Source organism: Neltuma alba, unplaced genomic scaffold (assembly GCF_004799145.2).
Source record: "Neltuma alba isolate B1F8T4 unplaced genomic scaffold, ASM479914v2 tig00011956_pilon, whole genome shotgun sequence".
NCBI lineage: Eukaryota > Viridiplantae > Streptophyta > Magnoliopsida > Fabales > Fabaceae > Neltuma > Neltuma alba.
The window spans coordinates 153,790-177,292 of record NW_021636534.1 but is presented as its reverse complement, the minus strand read 5'-3'; the positions used below and the strand labels follow the sequence as shown (position 1 = coordinate 177,292).

Genomic DNA, 23,503 nt, shown 5'->3' with positions numbered 1-23,503 from the left:
GAAATGAGTTAAATAAATCTTCTGTTTTTGTCACAAAAGAAGCACAACCCCTCCCCCCAAGAAAAAAACTTGAATTATGATCATTCTCACTGCATAAACTAACCCCTGGTGGTTAAAAACAAGCTTTTCTAGAAAGAACAAAAGTTGAATAGGAATTATTAAAATCGAAGCAGATTATGCCAAAAATAATCATGCCAAAAAAAGCGGTCCAGCTTTCGTAAAGTTCATGCGTTTCACAGTAAAAAAAAAAAAAACTTATTATTATTATTATACGTGGTCCAGATTTATCACACGTTTATTGCTGCTTGCCAATAAATTTAGGATTCATGCTTATATTCGCGGAAAAGCCAGAGAGAGCTGCGTCGCCATCACGCCATCAATGAAGCCGTGGGCCAGCTCTGGCAAAAAACTAAGAGTCAAGAGCCAAGGGCCGGTCTTGGACTTGGGACAGTGAACACGATGGTCTCGGTGGTGTCTTCTCACGGAGTGATCCCTTCCGAACCCACACCAACTGGAATTTTCCCTCTCTCCGATTTCGACCAGATCAGGCTCTCCAGTCACGCCCCTCTCCTTTTTGTTTACAGACCCCATTTCAACGACCACGCCCCCCTTCCTTTCTCCATTCACACTCTCGCCAAATCTCTAAGCCGAGCCCTGGTTCACTTCTATCCCTTCGCCGGTCAGTTACGTGAAATCCAAGGTGGTCGCTTTCAACTCCATTGCAATGCTATGGGAGCTCGGCTCTTAGAAGCAGTTTCGGAGGCCAAGTTGGATGATTTGGGTGATTTCCAGCCAAACCAAGATGTGGAACAGCTCATGCCCAAAATTGATTATCGTCTTCCGCTGGAGGAGATTCCGCTCTTGGTGGTTCAGCTAACCAGATTCCGTTGTGGTGGTCTTACTCTTGGGGTTGCCGTGTCACGTGCTGTGGTTGATGGGGTATCTGCTATGCGTTTCGTGATTTCATGGGCTAGGATAACTAGAGGAGAGGGTTTAGATTTAAGCTCAAGTGAAATGCTACTTCGTGATTCAACTATTTTAGATTCGCGAAAGCCATGTACGGCGCCGCGTTTTGATCATCCTGAGTTTTCTCCTCCACCTCTTTGGGAAGGTAGCTTGGTAGATGCAGAGGATGAGGCTGATACTGCTATTTTGAAGATCACAAAAAATCAAGTTCAAAAACTGAAGGAAAAGGCCAGTAATTTTGGTCCTCCCCGACGGCCCTATACGAGTTTTGAGGTAATCTCTGGGGTGTTGTGGAGATGTGCCTGCAAGGCACGGTATGAAGGAAATGGCAACCAACCAACGAGGCTGTCCACTTTGGTTGACTGTCGAAATCGATTGAGACCACCTCTTCCTAATGCTTTCTTTGGAAATGTAACATTACCCACCGTGACTAAAACTAGTAAGTTTGATGATGTCATGAGTAAACCTGTGAGTTATGCCGTTGGGGAAATAAGACAAGCATTAGAGAAGCTGACAGATTCTTATGTGAGGTCAGCTCTTGATTACATAGCAGGTCAGAACGATGTGAGATTGCTGAGGAACGCTGGTCCTGGAAAATTTAAGGGAAACCCAAATCTAACTCTTGTTAGTTGGATGAATTTTTCATTTCAAGATGCTGATTTTGGGTGGGGAAAACCTGTTTACATGGGACCAGGGAATATTAACTCCGAGGGGAAAGCTTTCTTGATGAATGATGGCGCTGGTGATGGCTTCATTGTAGCCATACGTTTGCAAGCGTCACGTTTGGCAGCTTTCAAGAAGTTGTTCTACGAGGAAGCACGGGGGATGTTACATACTACTTCTAAATTATGATGACTGTGAACTCTGTATTTATTCTGTAGCCTCCTTCGATAAATTTACTCCGGGGAATAGATGCAGTGGAGACGGGTGGGACCTGTAACTCAGAGGATTAGAGCACGTGGCTACGAACCACGGTATCAGGGGTTCAGGGGGTTCGAATCCCTCCTCGCCCACAACCGGCCAAAAAGGGAAGAACCTTTTCCTCTTGGGGGTAGGAAAATCATGATCGGAGAAGGGCATAATAAATATAGTATGCCCTTCTCCGCATATTTTTTTTTTGTTTTACACCTCGTAATTCTTCCTCAGCCAGGCTTGGACAGAATAGCAAAACAAATAAAGTATTAGTAGCATGGCAAAAATGCCTTCCTCGTCATTAATATGTTTGCTCGCGGTAATTGTGGCCTCTCAGGAGAATTGATGACTGCATCAAAGATGCATCTGCTAGTACTAGTACATTTGAGAATTCTTAATTGGTTAGTTTAAATAGCCCCGGACTGTGGAATAAAGTAGTATTCCAGACCTACACCCCTAGGGGTATTTTAGTGATAGGTTCTACAGGAACTGGACGATCCTATTTGTTCAAATACCTAGCGACAAACTCTTGTGTTCCTTTCATTACAGTATTTCTGAACAAGTTTATATTTTGCTGAACCCTCTCTCTCTCTCTCGCTGCGCATGAAATACTACGGTTTGCATGAAATAATATAGTGTATGTGACAATACAATTATACTACATCCAGTCCTAATTATAAGAAATTATTTGTAGCCGGTCCTATTTATTAGACTTATTTGTAATACGCCTTCTGTTCTTAATTATAAGATTTTGTTTGTAGACTACAAAGGTTTTGTAATTAGTAACAAAGGTTGTATTGTACAAAGCTAAGTCTCTGAGCCAAGTTAAAATGTCCTCTGAAAAAGGTATCATATTCCTACTTCGATTAGATCAATCTTGTTTATGCTTTGATTAAACGTGATAATAAGGGTGTTGGTATTGAAAGTTCTAGTAGACAATAAACTTCAGATCGTTACCGGTATACTCAATATTTCATTATTTCTTGCAAATTTGACTTGTGGTCTCTTATTAATTAATTATCAGCATGTTTTACCTTGAACGAACTCAATCTTGTATGCATCCTCACGATATGCAGAATAGTGAAACTGTTGTCCTTCTGTCTTGTGTTTCTGTATATACCAAGCCTTGTGTAACTATTTGGCACTCCAGAATTCATTTCGCTTGTTTGAACACAGGACGAAACAAGTCAGGGATTTGAAGAAAGTGAATGTTGTCTCGTGATCATAAATAGAAAGATCCTTAAACTGTGTAAAATGCACCTGGAATAAGTGTAGATTTTCTAGAAGTTGAAGCTGATCTCTCTTTCTCTGATGTAAACCATTTAGATTAATTAATTATGAAGAGGGCATCCCGACCTCAGCCGTTTGAGAGTCACCAGCGCTTGACCCAGCCGGATCCTGATGCATGGTATTAAAATTCAACATATTTTTCTTCTGTACAAGTATCTTATTTGTTTATGAATTAATGTTATTTTATTTAAATATTATTCTTGTTAGGATGATATATAAATATTTTTATACTTTTTAATTTACTCCTCCGGTCCTTATTATAAGACCCAATTTGACTTTTTATTTGGTCCTAATTATAAGACCCAATCCATTTTGTCTCTTATATTTATGCATTTTTTTCCAAGATAATCCTTCTAATAATGATAGTTTTAGCCAATATATTTAATTAGCAAGGATATTTTAGGAATGACAACACTTATTTATTATAAATAACCAACTTAACTTACTTCCTTAATCTCCTCAAATAAGTTAATTGGGTCTTATAATTAGGACCGGAGGAGTAATTCTATTATCTTTGTATGAATTAATTCAATTACCAGTCACAATCTCCTCCTGCTCCAACTCAATGAGCGACAGTTTTCAGTACGTCGTTTAACGGTGACGACAATTGTTGTACCATATTTAAAACTTTTTTTTTTGAATATAAAGGCAAGCGAAGCTTGAAGAAAGAAAAGGAGATAAACTCCAAAAAACTAGCCAGGTATACTAATCCTATTAGCAAGGTCTTCTTCCATCTGATTCATGCAAAAAGGCGGAGGCATGTGAATGAGTCTTACGTCCTCGTTCCCATCGTGGGCAGTCTTTGCAAGGTAGTCCGCGCATTTGTTTGCTTCTCTATAAGCGTGGCGCACTTCCAGATCCCAATTGGAGAAAATTAAGCTCCTGGTTTCAGTGATTTCCTCACGAAGGGGGTGTGAGGGATTACAGTTTGAGGCGAGCAATTGGATCGCCTCCCAAGAGTCAGAGTACAGCTTCACTTTGGAGTATCCCTTCGTCTTGCATAAGTGTAGACCAGCTTGGATTGCCATTAGTTCTGCAGTAGTTGATCCTGCCTGACCAAGTTTTTGTTGGAATCCCATCAGCCAAGCTCCTTGGTCGTCTCTGATTATTCCACCGCAAGCTCCCATTCCATTCCTTGAAACAGATCCATCTACATCGAGTCGAATGTATGATGTAGGCGGTGGGGTCCATCTGCACTGGTCTCTAGCTTGGTTTTGAAACACCTTGTGTATAGTGCGTCCATTCTCTTCCTCTTCCATGAGAAGGAAGAGGCATTTGTTGACTAGTTCTTTTGGATGTTCTTGGGATTCCCCGAAAGCCTTCCTACACCGGTTCTTCCAGATTAGCCAGCAGAGTAAGGTGAAGATTTTGTTCCAGGGCCATCGAGTGAATTTCCTTGAACCAAGCTTGTTCTCCATATTCCAGCGAAGCCATTCCTGCAAATTACCACTAAAGAAAGTATATACATATAAGGGGTTAATGACGGAAAGCCACACACTGTTTGCACTCTCACAATCTCTCAGAGTATGTAAGATTGATTCCTCACAAAGACACTCAAAAGGGCACTCAGCAGAAGCATTCGGATTTCTCTTAGCTCTGAGGTTATTTGTAGGAAGTCTCTCATGAAATACCTGCCATATGAAGAACTTTACTCGCTCGGGAATATCTCCCTTCCAAAGATTGTGCCAATCTTGAACTCTGGTTTGTTGAGACTGGTTTGAAGCCATTTGATAGGCTGAGCTAACAGTGAAGTTACCATCTGTTGATTTCCTCCAATAAAAAATATCATCGCCTATAGATCTCGGGGGCTGGATTTTCTGGATTATTTGAGTGATCCAGTGTGGCAGAAGCGCTTCCCATTTTTGCATGTCCCAGGAGCCCGTGTTGTTGATGAATTGGGCCACTTTATCATTAATGTCATAGTCAGCTTGGTTGTTGGACACATAGTCCTTGAGAGGTCGGTCAAGAGGGGTCCACAAGTCCTCCCAAGCTTTTGTATTCCTGCCATTCCTCACTCTTTTTCCGAGTCCCTTTAGGAAGAGGTCCCATACATCTGTGATGCCTTTCCAAACCCTTGATTGGTTCCTCTTTGCCTTCACCGAGTTGAGATTTTCTCTGTTCCAGTTGTATTTGTGCTGAAGACACTGGACCCAAAGAGCATTCGGTTTTACCATCATCCCCCAACATAGCTTCATAATGAAAGCAATATTCTGTGAGCGAAGATCCTTTATGCCGAGGCCTCCGTGCTCTTTGTCAAGTTTTAGGGTGTTCCAAGAGATAAGGTGCATTTTCTTTGTACCATGTTCCTGGTTCCAGAAGAACTCCCTATTAATCTTCTCTATGTCTTCCAGTACACCTTTTGGAAGGAGTAAAGTTTGCATTTGGTAAGAGGGTATTGTCGATAGGGTAGATTTGATTAGAACTGTTCTTCCTGCCATGCTGAGAAATCTGCCCTTCCAGCCTGTTAGTTTCATGTGAATTTTCCGGAGAATAGGCGCAAAAGTAGCCTTGATTGCTCGTTGATGTAGCAAAGGGACCCCCAGATATTTCCCCAAGTCTGCCGTTAGGGTAATACCCAAGCTTTGACTAAGGGAAATCGCTCTACTTGCATGGACATTCCGTGAAACAAACATCTTGGATTTCTGTAGATTAATCTGGTGTCCCGAAACTTCACAGAAGAAGCGCATAATCTCTCTAATTTCCTCCATCTGATCCTGTGAAGCTTCGCTGAATAGAATGAGATCATCGGCAAAGAAGAGATGCGAGAATGGGGGCCCATTTGCACTCAGCTTTAAAGGTTTCCATCTCCCCTCATGAACTTCTGTGTGTATGAGCTGACCCAATCTCTCCATACAGAGAATGAACAGGTAAGGGCTAAGGGGGTCTCCCTGTCTTACTCCCCTTGTAGGTGTAAAGGTTTCTGAGGGAACTCCGTTCCATAGCACGTTCATCGTAGCCGTAGACACACAGTTCATAATGAGATTAACAAATCCTTCGTCCAGTCCCATGCTATTGAGTGTGAATTGAATGAAATTCCAATCGAGTCTGTCAAAGGCTTTCTCCATATCTACTTTAATTGCTACAAAACCATCTGCTTGTTTCTTGGTTCTCATGGTATGGATGGCCTCCTGAGCAATGATGATGTTGTCAATCCCTTGTCTACCCCTGATGAAGCTGCACTGATTTGGTCTAATAAGGTAGTTCATGACCCCCTTGAATCTGTTAGCCAGCACCTTAGTCAAGATCTTAAAGCAAACATTGCAGAGGGAGATGGGTCGAAAATCCTTCAACCTACTCGGGTGTTCAATCTTAGGAATGAGAACCAGGTTGGTTTGGTTAATGCAGCCGATGCTTGCGGGGTTTTCAAATAGGTCCTTAATCAGCCGACATACCTTGGAGCCAACTTCGTGCCATTGGGTTTGCAGGAAGTGAGCTTGAATACCGTCAGGTCCTGGAGCTTTAAATTTTCCCATTTCAAAGATAGCACTTTTAATTTCTGAATCCGAAATACCTCTTTGCAATTGAGAGAGCTGGAGGGAGGAGAGGTGGGGAAAATCTTCTGGCCATTCATTCACTGTAGTAACACATGGGTCTCGTGAATATAGGTTCTTGAAGAAGTCATGGGCCATTTGTCTCAGAGTATGCTGGTTTGAGATCCAATTTCCTTGGTCATCTTGCAAGGCCTCTACTCTGCTCTTCTTTCTTCTAATCATAGTGGTAGCGTGGAAGAATTTGGAGTTTCTGTCACCAAACTTTAGCCATTGGCATCTCGACTTTTGGTACCAGATTAATTCCTCTTGGCTGCTTAGTTTGATGAATTCTTTCCAGAGAATCTTTTCTAGTTTGAATAGACCATTACGATCATTCTTCTGCCGCGCTTTGTCGATTCCCTCAAGTCTTTTCAAGATTTCCCTTTTTTTTCGGGGAATGTTTCCAACTACCTTTTCGTTCCAGATAGACACTTTTTGAGTGAATTCTGATCTACCATCGATCCAGGATTTCCCCTCCCAAGCAGACTTGACAATATCGTTAAATCCCTCCTCTAAACACCAAGCTGCCTGATATTTGAAATTCTGTTTCCCTATCAAAGGTCCAGGCCTGTTGCCCGCGATGACTAAAACTCTGTGATAAGATTTAAAGCGAAGTTGGTGATGAGCTTTGTGATTAGGATGTGAGATTTCCCAATCAAAGTTGCAAAAAGCCCAGTCGAGACGTTCTCTAACACCCTCCTTTTCCCAGGTGAAGCGGTCGCCGATGACAGGAATTTCCAGCAGGTCACAATGTGAGACACATCGTCTGAAGGGGTCCATTGCATGATTTGGGGGTGTACCTCCTCCCGTTTTATCATTGGCATTCAGAAAAGAGTTAAAATCGCCCATGATGATCCATGGCCCCTGAGTTTGCGCAGCTAAGGTCCTAATTGAATCCCATAGGGGGCGTCTTCGCTGATGGGTGGTATCACCGTAAACAAAGGTGGTAAAGGTTTCTTCACCCGAGGCAATATCTTTAACTTTGCAATGGAGAAATTGAGTGGAGGAAGACAGGTAGTCAATATTGGTTTCATTGTCATTCCATAGGAGCCAAATCCCCCCGGCAAACCCAGTGGCTTCTACTCGTATCTAGTTATTGAACCCAAGCTTTCTCACAACACGCTCAGCAACATGGCCACTCACTCTAGTCTCCAAGAGACCCATTATTTTGATATCATATCTACGAACAACTTCTTTGAAGATACGTGGGAACGCTTTGCTACCGGCCCCACGACAATTCCATGTTGCGATAATCATTAAAAACACAGGCGGAGAAGAGAAGGGAAAGAAATCACATATCTGGTGGTTTCCCATCAGGTGGCGATCCCATTTTCTGCAGTTCTCCTATGATCTTAGCTACCTTCGAGTGCTCAACAACGGTCGGTTCTACCATGGCATCTGCTATATCCGTCTCCCGTGGATTCGTTCCGCTTAGGACAGGCAGAATCATATCTGTTTGGATTGGTCCAGGTGGCTGAGAAAGGTCAGGTAGTTCTTTGGTCAAAGTTTCTTCTTTATTGGGTTGTCCGCAGATCACCGTGGATTGTAGTGTTTGTACAGTTCCACTTATCACCAAATGGCCTCTTGGGCTGTTGTCCTTCGGTCCAGTTTTAGTTTTGATCTCTTGATATTTTTCCCCACTCCCTGCACCTTCTGAGCTGGCCCAACAATTTTTAATAGCTCGGTCAGAGCTTTTGGGCTTTCGGTTCTCTTTTCCTGTGCTTGTAGAGGCTTGTCTGACTTTAAATCCCTCAGTTATTTTCCCCTTGCCTTTTGGTTTTGCTATCAGCGCCTTCTCTATGTGGTTCTCTCTCCTTCCCTCATGGATTATCAAAGTGTTTCCCTCTGCAGCTGGCTCTTTCGCCTCTCTCCCCAGGTTAGGCGTCTTGTCATAAGGCTCTTCCATCTCCTCTGTCAGATTGGCTATAGCTGCGAATTTCGACTGGTAGGTACGAATTCCACTTTTCCTTTCCGTTCTTGAGTTCCCTCCATTTTCAATTGTCCTTCTTCTGTTACTTTCTGTCCTCGGGATTCGTGCCTTGTTTGAGCTTTTCACAAACATCCAAGGACCGAATTTTTCATCCTCTGCTGGAATTTTTGCCGTCAATGATCCTTTCTGAGCGGGATTTTCCTGGGGCATCTTTGATGGAGAATCAGTTTCGTTTGTACAGTTTTTCCAGGGGCAAGCTTCTCTTCTATGCCCGTACCTACCACAAGCAAAGCATATCAGTCCCAGTCCTTCGTATTCCACATTGTAGAGAGCAGAGGTGCATATGATTCGAGGAACCAGCTTCTTTTGCAAGTCTAGTTCAACGCAGAGGCGGGCAAAACGTCCCCGCCCAACCTTCGCTGTGGGTGCCTCTGTATCAGCGATTGTGTGCATATCCACTTTGAGAGTTTTCCCTATCATATCGCCTAACCTCCAGATGTATTTTTTGGAGTAGCAATGTAGGGGAATATTTGGGATGCGAATCCATGTTGCGATTCTGCCTAGTGGATTCTGGAAAGGGTCGAAGTAAGGGGACCACCTTTGGACGAGTACACTGTGTTGAGCCACGACCCATGGGCCTTCGAAGAGGATTCGTTTGTATTTATTACCCCAGTTTTCATCTTCGGTGAATCTGACCACATAGTAGTTGTTGGGTATATCAATGAGATCGAAGTCGCTGAATCCCCAGATGCGACATAGTCTTTCTTTCAGTTTGTCGAGCTGGAATCTGGCTCCAAGCACCGTTAGTACCAGAGCGTTGTTCCATGGTGAGCAGCATTCATTAAACTCTTCTTCTGAGCAAGGTACCACTGGATAGATTTCCATTAGTTTCTTGATATCCTCTGACGGTTCCGGAATTTTCCAAGTTTGGTCCATGATATCCGATAGCAGGGGGTCATCTTCCATGGCGAGGCCTCCGTGGGACACACCATTGAAATCTCTTGCTTTGAAACCAAGCAAGGAGTCTCTGTACGACGGTGCTTGGGGTTTTTTTGGTGGTTCTTGATTTTCCGTCAGTTCAGGGGATTCATCGAAGCACCCCTCTGCGTCTTCCATCTTGTCCGACATAAGAGCGTCTTCCTTTAGTTCTTTTTTTGACTTTTTTGGATTGGTCTGGTCTTTACTTCCTTCCCTATCACGGTCTGGGGGCACTTTCCGGCAGGAAGATTCTCCCATGGCGAGTGTGGAGAAAGGTTGGCACGGTTTTCAAGAGAGAGAGAAGTCTCACCATATTTAAAACTTGACAGACCATCTTGCCGTGTCGGGGTAGGCAAATGATTTTAGGGGGTGTTTGAAAGCCCCAGAAGTGTTTTTGATTTTGTTCCATCCAAATACTGGTTTTAGATGAAACCAAATCAAGATTTAAAAAATAACTTATAGATATTAGATTCTGGAGAGAATAGATTTTGAGAAAAATAGATTTTCTGAAAAAATAATTTTGATAAAGTGAGAGTGTTTGGATAGTTGTTATTAGAAGCACTTTTCATATGTACAAATTACTAAAAAAGACATACAAATATGATAATTATATAAAAGATAGATTTTATAATATGTTTTGATTTGAAGGATAAAATTGTTAATAATATATTTTTTTACCAACATAATTAATAATATATAAGAAAATATAATTAATAAATAATTAATATATGTATATATATAAAAAAAGATTAAATATATTTATAGAAAAATGAATAAAAAAGTGCCGTAATAATTAAGATGAGCATCGATATGGAGCATTTATAGTAAGTTTTTTTTTTTAAACTACATATTACCAGTTTGGTTGAAACTTTCCTTTAATAAAAGTTTAAGACCTTGTTTACATATTAACTCTCCAATTAGGTTTTACATTAATGACCAGAATAATAATCTTACATTTAAAACCAATATTAACTCTCTAATTAGGTCCTACATTAAAGACCGGAATAATAAATTTATTTTTTTTTTCAACATAATAAACAATGTATAAAAACATATATTAATTACTATATCCAGTTCTAAATGTAAGAGCTAATTGATTAATTTGAGTAGATTAAAAAAATAAGTTAAGTTAGTTATTTATAAATAGGTGTTGTCTTTTCTACAATATCCCTATTAATCAAGTTTATTGGTTATAACTTGAAAAATGCTAGACAAATATGAGAAATAAAATCGGTTGGGATTTCATATTTAGGACCAAATAAAAATTAAATGAGATCTTATATTAAAAACAGGATGTAGTAATTGTTAATATGTGTATATATAATTATAAAATATAAGATTATGTTTTTAGAAAAATAAATAATTGTTTTCAACAAAAAAAATACTGTTGGAAGTGGGGGGAGAACCGCTCAAAAAGCAAAATTTTTTTGCTTATTACAAAACTTTGGTTTTGATAAACAAACCATAGTTTCACGGTAAAACGATGATTTCAAAAAATTAATAGGTTTTTGGGTAATTTTTTTTTTCAAGCCACATGTTCTGAGTAATCACCCAAACACCCCTTTAAAAAAGTCATCCAGTGTACGTATTCCACGACTATCTTCGGCATCTCTACTGGAGGAGTCGCAGTACTACCGGAAATGGAATGTGGTAAGATGGTTTGTGTTCGCTCCTCCTACACGGTCGTCCCTTCCGAGCCCACACCCACCGGAATATTTCCCTTGTCCCTTTGCGACCAGATCAAGCTCTCCTCCCATGGTCCTGTTCTTCTGGTTCACAAACCCAACTTCACTTCTACTTCCTCTCACTCTGACTCTTCTCCCATCCACGTTCTCAGAACTTCTCTCGGTCGAGCTTTGGTTCACTACTATCCTCTTTCTGCTCGATTATGTTGGATCCATGGTGGTCGGTGGCAGCTCCACTGCTTTGCCCAGGGAGCTCTGCTCCTTGAAGCTACTTGTGAAGCCAATTTGGATGATTTGCGTGATTTTGCCCCAACCGAGATCGTTGAACAACTCATGCCTAAGATTGATTATAATCGCCCAATCCAAGACATACCTGTGCTCGCGGTTCAGCTTACCAGATTCTCATGCGGCGGTCTTACTCTGGGAGTGGCCTTGTGTCGGGCCGTCAATGATGGGTCGGCCGTCTCTGGGTTCCTGAACTCGTGGGCTAAGTTAGCCAGAGGAGGTAAGTTAGATCTGGGTGAGACGCCATTTCTTGATCGAACTTTATTAGATTCATGGAGGCTGAAAACAGAGCCGAGATTTGTTCATACTGAGTTTCACCCAGCACCCATCTGGACTGGGAGATTGGCAGACACAAAATATGAGGCTAAAGCTGCCATTTTCAAACTCAACAAAGTTCAGGTTCAGAAACTGAAGAGCAAAGCCAGAGAATTTGGCACATCGCAGCGACCTTACACTAGTTTTGAAGTGATAACTGGGCACTTATGGAGATGCGTTTCAAGGGCAAGGTATGTGGGGAATGGCGATCAACCAACAAGATTATCTACTCTGGTTAATTGCCGAAATCGATTGAATCCACCACTTCGCAATGATTATTTCGGGAACGCAACTTTCCCTACTGTGTCTCCAACTTGTTCGTTTGATGATCTCATATACAAGCCTTTGACTTATGCAGTAAGGAATGTGACGGAAGCAGTTGAGAAGATGAACGATGAGTATATAAGGTCAGCCCTCGATTATATTGCAAGTCAGAAGGACCTGGACTTGGTGAGGAACACGTTTCACGCAGGTACGGTAAGCCCAGAGGGAGAGTTCAAGGGGAACCCAAATTTATTTGTGGTTGGATGGTTCAACTTTCCGTTTTATGGGACAGATTTTGGGTGGGGGAAGCCTTTTCATATGGGACCAGGGCAATTGAACTCTGATGGGAAGGCTTTCCTTATGAATGATCGGAATAGTGATGGCTTCGTTCTGGCCATTTGTTTGCAGTCATCTCATTTGGATGCTCTAAAGAATTTGTTTTATCAGGATATAGAGGAGCAATTTGTGCCTAGTTCCAAATTATGATGATGCTAAGCTGGGAAAACTTGTGCCTTGTTACAACTATATGCATGTTTTCTATTTATAGTCGTGTTGTGAGATTGAAATCGTAAGTTCAATTTTTGTAATTCTTGGGCCCACTGGTCACTGCTCAACTACTAAAGATTTTCTTTGCAAAACTTGTATCAGCCACAGTGACGTGGATTTTATTTGTGTCAACTGTTTTGGATGGCGAATAGAGGATTTCAAGTTCATGAAAAAGCAGGCATAACAGTAGATGGCCGTTGGGAGTGTGGAAAGGTGGTTCTGGGTTCTCGGGGGTGTTTGGATGGAAACCAAACTATAGTTTGAAAAGTGTTTTTATGGTTTACGAAATGAATATATAAAAGAATTTGTATCGTTTTACAAAAAAAAATAGTTCTTAGATGCATTCTTTAGGATTGCCAAACATCCCTTTCAATTGTTGTGGCTGTTAAATGTTCTGTGCACCCCAATTAAAGGCATTATATAATTATAAAATTTTGATATCGTGACCGAAATTATGAATGAACCTTTAATATAGTCTTTTTACGATTATTATTATTACTACTACTACATGGTGATGATTATTATGACAAACCCAGTTTTCCATTCTGTTAAAATGATCTGCCATTATAATAGCTGTGTACACGTGTACACCAACAAGAGAATTGAGGTTTTTCTTGAAAACATCAGGGTACAAGATAAAATACAGAGGAGTAACACATTTCGCCCACCTACCTATAAATAGAATAAGAACAACCACGATGTCAAACTGCCTATAATTAATAAGCAAGCAACCGTCCCAGAAAGACGCCAATACATTGTATTGGAATTTCTCCTGCATGCCTCTCTGTTTCCTTTTATTGGTCTTGAGTATGTCACCTAATTGTTTGTTAAACATTTCGTCAAATCCTCTTCTCCCTTCCCCACCTCTTCCCCATGATTCCCACATTGTGCTAGGCAGAATCTGCAGGCTAAAAGAGAGAAAGAAAGAATGAATTCTCCCGTCTTCAAAGAATATACTCTATTGCTCAGTCAAAATGGCACGTTGGAGGTCTGTTTCGATAAGCAGGTCTCCTATGGATCTGGTTATTGGCTGGAAAATTCCTTACAAGTCACCATGCCTCTGTTTTCTCTGCAACTCGCTATAATTTTATCATTGAATCGCCTCTGCATCCTTGCCTCAGCACCGTGGCACTTGCCTCGTATTGTCACTGATATTTTTGTAAGTACTTCTTTCTCAGCCCTTCCTTAATTTGGATTCTTAATCTTAAGGTTTCATTCCTAACGTTCTGGTGCTCTTGGGGTTGAAGGCTGGGTTTTTGACTAGTCCAGCTGTTCTGGGTCGCTCTCCTTTTTATGTCAAACACATATTCCCTTTCAGTAGTATGATGGCATTGGAAACCGTGGCAGCTTTGACCCTTGTTTACTATATGTTCTTGATCGGTTTAGAGTTTGATTTGAGACCGATAAGGCGTTCTGGGAACAAGAAGGCTATAATTGTAGCCACTGCTGGTATAATCTTCTCTATTCCTTTTGGGATTGGATTGTATTACCTGCTTCTCTCTGACTTGGGACGCAAGCACTTGTCTCCTACGATAACTGGAACGAGACATTTCACCGGTGCTATGATATGGGGAATGACCCTTTCTTGCAGCGAGTTCCCTGAGATCGCGAAGATTCTCACGAGCCTCAAGCTTGTTCTCGACGACAATGGACAATTGGCTTTAACCTCTGCTCTCATCAACGACGTCTTCTCTTGGATCTTCCTTGTAATATCAATAGCAGCACTCCATGGAGCTTCAGGAGCATCCATCGCCTCCACCATTGTCTTTCTTTAATAGGGATCTACGTGGTTCATCCCCTTGCCCAGTGGCTCTTCCAGAAAGTTGGCACAAAGGACAGAGATTTGATTGACGCTCAAGTTGTGTTTCTCTTGCATATGGTTTTGCTCTTTGGATTCCTCGCCGATGGATTCGGAGCTCATTCCATCACAGGGGCTTACGTTTTAGGAGCTATCACCCCAAAGGGTATAATCTCAAAGGCGGTTCAGGAAAAAGTGCTTGATTTTGTGACAGCATTCATGATGCCAGTCTTCTTTGCGGTTCTTGCGGAGAGAATCCATGTCGAAGACTTCGCCTTGGGCATCCATTGGATAAGCGTTGTGGTGATTGTTTTGCTGGCTTTCATGGCCAAGATTTTGTCCACTCTAGCCGTCTATATGCTCCACAGGCTGCCTCTCAAGGAAGGCATCTCTCTTGGAGTACTCATGAATACCAAAGGAATAGTGTCAATCATCATTCTTTCCACCGGCAGGGACATGCTGGTAAGCCAACCTTACAACCTATCATAGTCAAATCAAGTTAATTTGTAATAACATAAAAGCAATCCTGTCTGTCCCAAGCTTCGCAATCAAAGGGGCATGTGTTTGTGTGCTTATGTTTACTTGTGATATGATGCAGGCACTGAACGACCAAACCTTTGGGGTTATGCTTCTGATATGCTGGATAATGACGATTCCCGCGGGGCCTGTCTTAGCCGCCATAAGCAAATTCACGAGTCCCAGTATTGGGAGTAGCCTACGTAGGACCATGCTGGGGACAAGACCGGACATGCCGCTCAGAGTGCTTGCCTGTGTCCACACATCACGCGACGCCAATGTGATTGTCAGTCTGTTGAAGGAATCGAACCCAACGGTTAAATCCCCAATCCAGGTTTTCGCGGTAGAGCTTGTGAAGATGACAAGCCGCCCCACCACAGCACTAATCCTAGATGATGCTCATAAGCAAGTAATGGAGTCCAAATCTAAGAAAGACCTCTTGCGAGGTCTCAATCCAGACGGCAACAACAAGACAGGGACAGAAGATAGCCTTGAGTGCTTCGAAAACCTTAGCCAAGCTATATTCGCTGAGAAGTTAAGGGTCGTGTCTGATTACAACACCATGCACAAAGACATGTTCCATCTAGCGAAGCAAAAAGGAGTGACGCTCATGCTAACCACACTTTACAAACAACCGACATACGATGGTTTAGGTGCAGGCACAGCAACAGCTAGAGCTGCTAACATAGTGAACAGAGAATCTTCGAGCAAGGATGAGAAAAAAGTAGTGCTTGAGAACCTAGTGAAGGAAACACCATGCTGTCTGGGGATATTCATAGATCGTGGGTTAGGCCAAAAGCGAGGCAAAGAGCAGAAATTGGCAATGTTCTACGTGGGTGGGGCAGATGATCGTGAAGCATTGTCGTACGCATGGAGGATGTGTAGAAGCCCAAACACAAAATTAACAGTGGTAAGGATCATCTGGGACAATCCCAGTGACGATTTGATCAAACAGATGAAGAGTACCTAACATTCTTCAAAATCCAAACGAGAGACATGGGGGGATCGGTGAAGTACATAGAGAAAGTGGTGAGAGACGAGAAGGAGACGTTGGCGTTGCTGAACAGTGTGGGAGACAATGGGTACGATTTGTACATAGCAGGGAGAGGGCAAGGAAGGAGGATGTCGCTGGCACAAACGCTTGACCCTGTGCTGGAGGAGCCGGCGTTGGGGCCACTCGGCGATACGTTGGCGGATTTGAATTCTGCGGCGGAGACTTCGATTTTGATATTGCAGTCGCAAGCTAGCGGTGACGGGAATGCGGAGCCAGCGCCGTCTGAGTATGCTTATTTTGAAGGACACGGCGATCTAATGCTGCGTGGAGGGCGTATGGCATGGCGGGCTTCTGATTTTAATTGATCATCTCTCCTTTTCTCTTTCTATTCTCAATCCCGTGGCTACTATATTTGTAGGAAGATGGAACTGAAAAATAATTATATGGCTTTTGAGACGGAAACCATATATAGCAGGAAGAGGTTAGCAAAGAAGCTCAGATTTATTTTCCACAAAAAGGCAAAATTATTTTTCGCTATTCGGTCCTTTTTTTTAACAGTATTTATTACTTTATTTACTAAATGTATGAAGATTTTCAACATCCTGTCTAAATATTATTTCCATAGTTGAATTAATAAAAGAATTAAGACAATTTGCCTCCTAACTAATGTTTGAACTTTAATTTATAAAAACATAAAATAAAAATTGGAAATAAAAAAGGGAAGTAAATTTAAAAAATGAAAATTTTATTTCAAACTAATGTTGATTTTTGACTTTCAAAATAGCAGTATATGCTAATATCTATCTTTTGAAAATATGTGTATTTAGAGTTGAGAATGGCACCACATTTAGCGTGGAAAGAGATATATTCTTACATTACAACTAATAATATGTTTACTTTAGTTTTAAATACAAGATCTTGATTTATTTTATCTTTTATATTACAATTTTTCATAAACTCGCACATATTAAGGGGATATACACTAATAGATTGATTTTTAATATAAATGATTAAAGTGGACATAAACAAACCTTAATTTTTTTAATCTTTATAAATTAGATATTTAAATCTTTAGGATTTAGAACTGGAGGGGTATAGCATATAATAGTTAACAGAATTTCTACTGTAACGTTGTACAATGACCGAAACACAAATATTTATCGCTTTAGCCTTTTACACAACAGGACTAGAAGTAACAAAGCCATCGTTTTGGGAAAAAGAAAAAATTGTTCCAAAAACAAAAAAACCTTCACACCCACGTAACGTACGTAAACATGCATGCTCATGCAACACTTTGATTGCATTCTCATTGTTTTAAGTGCGAAATTCAAAAAATCACTGACCAGCCAAAAATATAGAAACTTAATTTAATCTCAATCAGAAAAGCCCAAATTAAATTAAAGATCATATCTTGGATTCTAGGTAAACCGATTCTCTCAACCCCAACCAAAAATCCAACTAATAACACGAATCAAGCTAATTATTTCTGATAAAATACTCACAAAATCTTAGTTTCTTTCCTTATTTATAGCAAATCACTCCAGAAAAAGTAAAGTTAAAAAAAGAGGAGAGAGATTAACTCAAATGAAACAAAAAAACAAATAAAACAATGGGGAAAAAAAGCATCAAACAAATTAGAAACAAAGGTTGTGGGAGTTACTGACAAATAAAAAAAATACCTTTGCCTTCACCATGTGTCACCAATCCATGACGTGTCCGTCTGTATTGGGGCTTCCACTCTCAAGCTTACATACAACAAATTAACGCAAAGGATATTCACGTTCTGGGAATTGGAAGGCCTGGTTTATGGTTAACCAGCGCCTTACCTGCCCCATTATTGCCTCGTCACATTCCCTTCTTCCTACAAAACAAAACCAAAACAACATCAAAAATTGAATCATAGAACCTTGGCATTGAGTTTCTCAGCCCTCTTCCACAATGAACGATCTTCTATCGGTAATCATTTATTCTTTCAAGTTCTGTTTTCCGGGTTATTACGCGTTATTGCGTTGGTATTCCTTCCCCCCCCCCCGGGGGGATGAGTGTGGGATTTCTTGTTCTGGTGTTCTTCATGTCTGGTTTTCTATATATGGGGAGGTGTGAATTCAGCTGTATCTACCTTTCTGTCTTAGCTTCTGTTTGTCTACAAAGAAAATGCTGGAAACAAAAAGATTTTTGGAGGTTGTGAATGAATGCTGGATCGTTGATTATCATTGTCGGACCCCGTTTGGGTTGTGTTTTTTTCTCAACCGATCATACTTCTTCATACCATAAGGGGCATTAAGAATTTACCACACGGTGGACCCCGTCCCCATAAGACTAATTAGAAACAAATTTGTTTGAGATAAAAATTATTTCTTTCTCTGGACATAGAAGTTTGATCACTTGATGTTTCAGAATTGGAATCAAGCATTTCCAGAATGATTTGCTGTATAAATAAGCTCTTCTAAATAATTAGCGCAAAAGGTATTCTAGCTGCGTGTTTATACTTGCTCCATTAACATGAATCTATAATTTGCTCAGTTTAAGTCTCATTTGTTAACAATCTGCGGGAATATATAAAGCGAAAATTAAATAGGATTCTTTCGGAGATCCACCAAGACCTTTCAAAGATTAAAGATATTAATATATAAAGTAATAACCAGTACTTAGTCTCCAGTTTCCACCAAGAGCTCAAAACATTATGGAGTGTTCGATTCATCAAGAGCATATTGACTGTTGACTAAGTAGAATGTAGTGGTTATGAGTTTTAATTCTTGGTTTGATCGATAGAAATGTTGATGAAACCTCCCGTGTTTAGTTTCCTGTACCGAAGATTACAGTTTAGTCACATGTATTAATTTTACCATCTTTATACAGGAATCATTTGAAATCCCACGTGGGCATGGAAATGGTGACGTCGAGTTTGGGGCATATTTACGAACTTCAGGAGAACTGGGCTTGGATACTTTCTTCAAAAAGGTGTTTGATTGAGGTCTTTATAAGTTTATATGTCAAATAAAATGTGGTTTAATTATTTCATCATATTCTCTTACTTTTTCATTCTTCTGCTTAATGAATTCATGCATTACTTTGAATCGCCGTTCTTCTGGTGTTCATGATTGCCTCAAATTCAAATGTTCCCACGTGGCTGTGTGTGGTTTTCCAGGTTCAAGAGCTTGATAAACAATTTGAGAGGCTGGGTAAGCTTCTCAGACAGCTCCAGGTATAGATGCTGTACTTTTACGTATTTACTGATCGATGACTTCACAATCATTTTATATATATATATATATATATATATATATATATGTTCAAATAAGACATCCAAAACTCTTTATAAGCAAGTTCTGAACATGCAAACTGCTAAGCATTCAGAGGATGTACATAATGTATCAATCAAGTTGATTTTTATCAACATTATTGGACTTCTAATATGTTTGCGTCAATAAAACATGACAAATGAATAACTGACTTATGAAGGCCTTCTGTCCATAAGGGTGATAGGCTCCCTCCAGTTGATATATCGGAGGGGCTTTCCAGTTTGCTAATAAAACCTGACAGATAGTGGCTACTTAAACCTGATATTCCTGACATATGCCAAATTAAACAACATCAGTATTGAACTCCATGTATGAGGTTGGAATATGGTTTGTGTTTTTGCAAGGATCATGCAAAGTAAAAGGTTGTTTGCAACGTAAAAGAGGAGAGGGATGACAAGATTAAGAAAACTCGTATCAGAAGAATTCAGTGGAACAGTATGACCTTTCTGTCATTCTGTTTTGAAAAAAAAGAGAGGAGGAAAAAAAAAAAAACAGAGAGCGAGAGGGGGTTACAGTTCAAGTAACCTTTCAAGGTCTCTGCATAAGATTTTGTCTATGCCCCTGAATTTTTTATTACCAGATCTCCATAAGATTTTGATCTTCTTCTTAACAAATGAAAAGACAAATTTGAAAATGAAATTTTTCATGCTTTGAAAATGACAAAGTTGGTTGTGCAGAAAGCTCGACGATCTGTTTTGTGAGCTTGAAATGTGCTCTCTCATCACTTTAATACAAACTTTATTTGCAGGATGCTCACGAGGAGTCCAAAGCGGTGACCAAGGCTCCTGCCATGAAGGGTTGGTCATTTTTTCCAATGTAGGAAAAGAAGAAATCATGTGAAACAAGATTGTGACAGAGAAATGAACATTTTCCCTATTAATAATACTGTTAATTGTAACTTAGATGTGAGAATGATTCGTGAGGGTAGGAACTACTCTGGATCTTAAAATGCACTTGCTGTAGGAATGCATCTTAAGATTGATGACAAAGGATTATAAATTATTCTGGCAAGTGTAAGACCTTGCAGTTTCTGTGAACTCGATAATTACGTTTGACTCTTTCATCCTCTGCAGATATTAAGCAGAGAATGGAGAAAGATGTTGATGAGGTTAAGAAAATTGCCCATCACATAAAAACGAGAATTGAAGAATTGGACAGAGAAGTGAGCACATGCTGGTTATCTTTCAGCTGTATTTCCAATACCTAGCTTCTACATAATTAACAACTCCCTCACCTCCTCCTTTACTCCTTTATGTGTTGCAGAACCTGGAAAATAGGCAAAAGCGTGGGTGTGGAAAAGGATCAGGTGTCGACAGGTCAAGAACAGCAACCACCGTGTAAGTAATAATTATTATGGCAACACAAATGGTATGATAGGGAAAAACAAGAAAACTGCATAGCTAAACTTTGCATCCACTGAAGCTAAAAAAGACTTTTACATAATGAAGAGAGTACTTTTTGCTGCATAAGATGGTCCAGTCAAACCTGGGGATTGCTCCAAACGGGGATTTACTGTTGGATTTTAGAATAATGGACTTCACTTAATGATCTTTTGATCACTCTCAACTGGACCTGATTTGTTTGGTACTATGTTGCAGTGCCTTAAAAAAGAAATTGAAGGACAAGATGGACGAATTTCAGGTAGGTTGACTTTATATTTGGTAGGGGATCTTGTCCTTTTAATCTCATGATCTTAAATTAATCTTGTTTGAAAAAGTGCAGAGGCTGAGGGAAATCATACATCAAGAATATCGCGAGGTTGTAGAGAGGCGTGTTTATACAGGTTCAAGCACTTTACTTGTTACTGATTGATTTAAAATTATCTACAATTTAATGGCTAGGATTTTCCATGATAGAGTATATCTATTGTGACAAATGATGTTTTGTGAATGCCAGTGACGGGCACAAGAGCTGATGAGGAGGTATTTATATGTCTGAATTCTTATACATTTGAAGAAAATGGCTCCTGCAAGTTTTCTTCTAATTATTTAACCATGTACAGACAATTGACAGATTGATTGAGACCGGGGATAGTGAACAGATTTTCCAGAATGCCATTAAGGAACATGGAAGAGGCCGGGTTTGTCACAGTTCTAACATGCACTTTTCAATTTTTTCGCTTAAAATTTTTTCTTGGGGGTGCGAAGATGTTAATATTTCTCGAGCAACAGGTTTGTTAACTTGCATGTGAGGCAATCTTACTCTGTCCACCTCTTGGGACATGTTGATTATCTTCGCAGATACTGGACACTCTAGCAGAAATTCAGGAACGGCACGAAGCAGCTAGGGATGTTGAGAGGAAGCTTCTTGACTTGCAGCAGGTATATATAAATAGGTGGAGAGAGGAATAATGGGAGAGCCATTATTTAAGCCAGGAGCAAAAGGGACAAAGGCATTTTTTGAAATGAGTTATAATTGTTTCATTAAATGTTAGAAGGGATCTTCTTTTAAAGGTCCAACGGATAGGGTCTTATAAAATAAGACCGAAGGGGTTATCAAATTAGTCATTTCTACATTTCAAAGAGGGACTGGAGAAAGAGGCAAAAAATAACAACTATCTTGTGTTTGCAGATATATCTAGATTTGGCAGTGTTGGTTGATTCACAAGGAGACATTCTTAACAACATAGAATCCCAGGTATTTGTAGATCTTTCTTAAACAAACGAAGCAGTTCATACTGTATCTAACAAGCAATCATGGTGGGATTGTCCTGTTGTTGATCTTAGCTTCTATTAACGTTGTATCTAGGTATCAACTGCAGTAGATCACGTACAGCAGGGCAATAATGCGCTTGTGAAGGCAAAGAAGTCCCAGAAGAGTTCGAGAAAATGGATGTGCATTGCTATAATAATACTTCTTGTTGTTGTCGCCATCGTTCTTGCTTCTGTCCTCAGACCGTGGAGTGACAGAAGGGGGGCCTAGTCACTAGTTGCTTGCGTAGCAGTTCTTGGATAATTAAACTAATGAGTATTTTGCCCCTTAATTTATACTTTGGTTTTATTTGAGAATCTCACAGCCAACATGTATAAATCTTCATTCAAGCTTTCTGCTGATATGCTCTGTATCTTATTCTCTATTCATTCTTTTGAAGTTCACAAATACAGGCACAAGATGTAACAAATTTAATTGAGACAAGTGTGTCAAGTTTTATACTAAATTCCCCTCACCACTGATGTCAAATGAAGAATTGTTCATCGGATCCGATTTGAAAAATAATCTTTACTTTGTTCAAGACATAAAATAATGCGTAAATTAAAGTCTACCCCACTGCCAGCAGCAAAAGATGTCACTTTACGAACTGTACGAGATTTTGCTCACACTGAAGCTTTATTGGGACTGGATGAAATGAACTTTAATTAAAAAGGCAACAAAATTCTCCACAAACTTCAAATTTAAAAGAGTATTTCTCCGACAATAATAGACCTCAAACACTGCTTTAATTATAGCTTGTTTTGTTATACTCTAAATATTCCTTCGGTCCTAAATATAATATCCTTTTTACAGTATAATTTACATTACAAAGAGAATCTTATATTTAGAACCGGAGTAGTATATAATTAATCTTCAAAGCTATATATCGCTTGGCTCACCAGGAAAAAAGAAAACTTGAAATTGGAAGTGGCCTTTAATGATTTATGTATGCGCAGATATGTAAGTGGACATGGTTACAAATATCGAATGCTTATAAAGTAATAGGAAGCTAACATGAAAATGCCAACACTTGAAAGCACTGTATTATTTATTGGCAATAATCAAAGATAAACAAGTAATATTTGTTGGCATTAAGGAAAAATATAAGGGTTGTAATTGCAAAGCCTATTTCTTTTGCTTTTTTAATGTGGGGACCTGTGAAGAGACAGCCACGGACACATATGTTTCTCGGTGAGCTATTAATTTGTTGGCAAGAAATATAGGTATTATTCTTTTTATATAAACGATCCTTTCAAGACGTGTAGATAACTGCATTAACGTGTCGCACTCTTGCTTTTGTTTTCCCCTGTAAGAGAAACTACATTAAAGAGCGTAAATAAAAAGTGAATTTTAAAATTGAAATTGAAATCAGAGGAAGAAAACGAGGATATATAAGGTTTTATTCGCTTCTTACCTAGTTCAGCAGCAGTACATGTCCTAAATATTAAATTATGTTAGATATTAGGCCCAAAAAGAAATGTTAAATATTTAGAACCGGAAG

The 23,503-nt window shown here is 39.9% G+C and overlaps 5 protein-coding genes across 5 annotated transcripts; 4 read left to right on the top strand and 1 right to left on the bottom strand.

The window, feature by feature from the left end:
* Nucleotides 1–405: 405 nt before the first annotated feature.
* On the top strand, nt 406–1,919 carry LOC114719868 (spermidine hydroxycinnamoyl transferase-like). Its single transcript, XM_028905433.1, has one exon. The coding sequence runs from the start codon at nt 460–462 to the stop codon at nt 1,816–1,818; it is 1,359 nt and encodes a 452-aa protein (XP_028761266.1). The 5' UTR covers nt 406–459; the 3' UTR covers nt 1,819–1,919.
* A 1,941-nt stretch (nt 1,920–3,860) lies between these two features.
* On the bottom strand, nt 3,861–7,547 carry LOC114719845 (uncharacterized). Its single transcript, XM_028905399.1, has one exon. It carries the CDS (start codon nt 7,545–7,547, stop codon nt 3,861–3,863), a length of 3,687 nt encoding a protein of 1,228 aa, XP_028761232.1.
* Nucleotides 7,548–11,246: 3,699 nt separating this feature from the next.
* Nucleotides 11,247–12,641, top strand: LOC114719844 (spermidine hydroxycinnamoyl transferase-like). The gene has a single exon (XM_028905398.1). It carries the CDS (start codon nt 11,247–11,249, stop codon nt 12,639–12,641), a length of 1,395 nt encoding a protein of 464 aa, XP_028761231.1.
* Nucleotides 12,642–13,629: 988 nt separating this feature from the next.
* Nucleotides 13,630–15,985, top strand: LOC114719843 (cation/H(+) antiporter 15-like). The gene is made up of 4 exons (XM_028905396.1): nt 13,630–13,860; nt 13,949–14,407; nt 14,509–14,961; nt 15,098–15,985. The coding sequence occupies exons 1-4, from the start codon at nt 13,630–13,632 to the stop codon at nt 15,983–15,985; spliced, it is 2,031 nt and encodes a 676-aa protein (XP_028761229.1).
* Nucleotides 15,986–17,947: 1,962 nt separating this feature from the next.
* On the top strand, nt 17,948–22,233 carry LOC114719848 (syntaxin-132-like). Its single transcript, XM_028905401.1, has 13 exons — nt 17,948–17,965; nt 18,869–18,970; nt 19,158–19,214; nt 20,060–20,108; nt 20,385–20,473; nt 20,575–20,648; nt 20,910–20,952; nt 21,034–21,094; nt 21,208–21,233; nt 21,314–21,391; nt 21,552–21,632; nt 21,883–21,948; nt 22,060–22,233. The coding sequence occupies exons 1-13, from the start codon at nt 17,948–17,950 to the stop codon at nt 22,231–22,233; spliced, it is 918 nt and encodes a 305-aa protein (XP_028761234.1).
* The last annotated feature ends 1,270 nt before the right edge of the window (nt 22,234–23,503 follow it).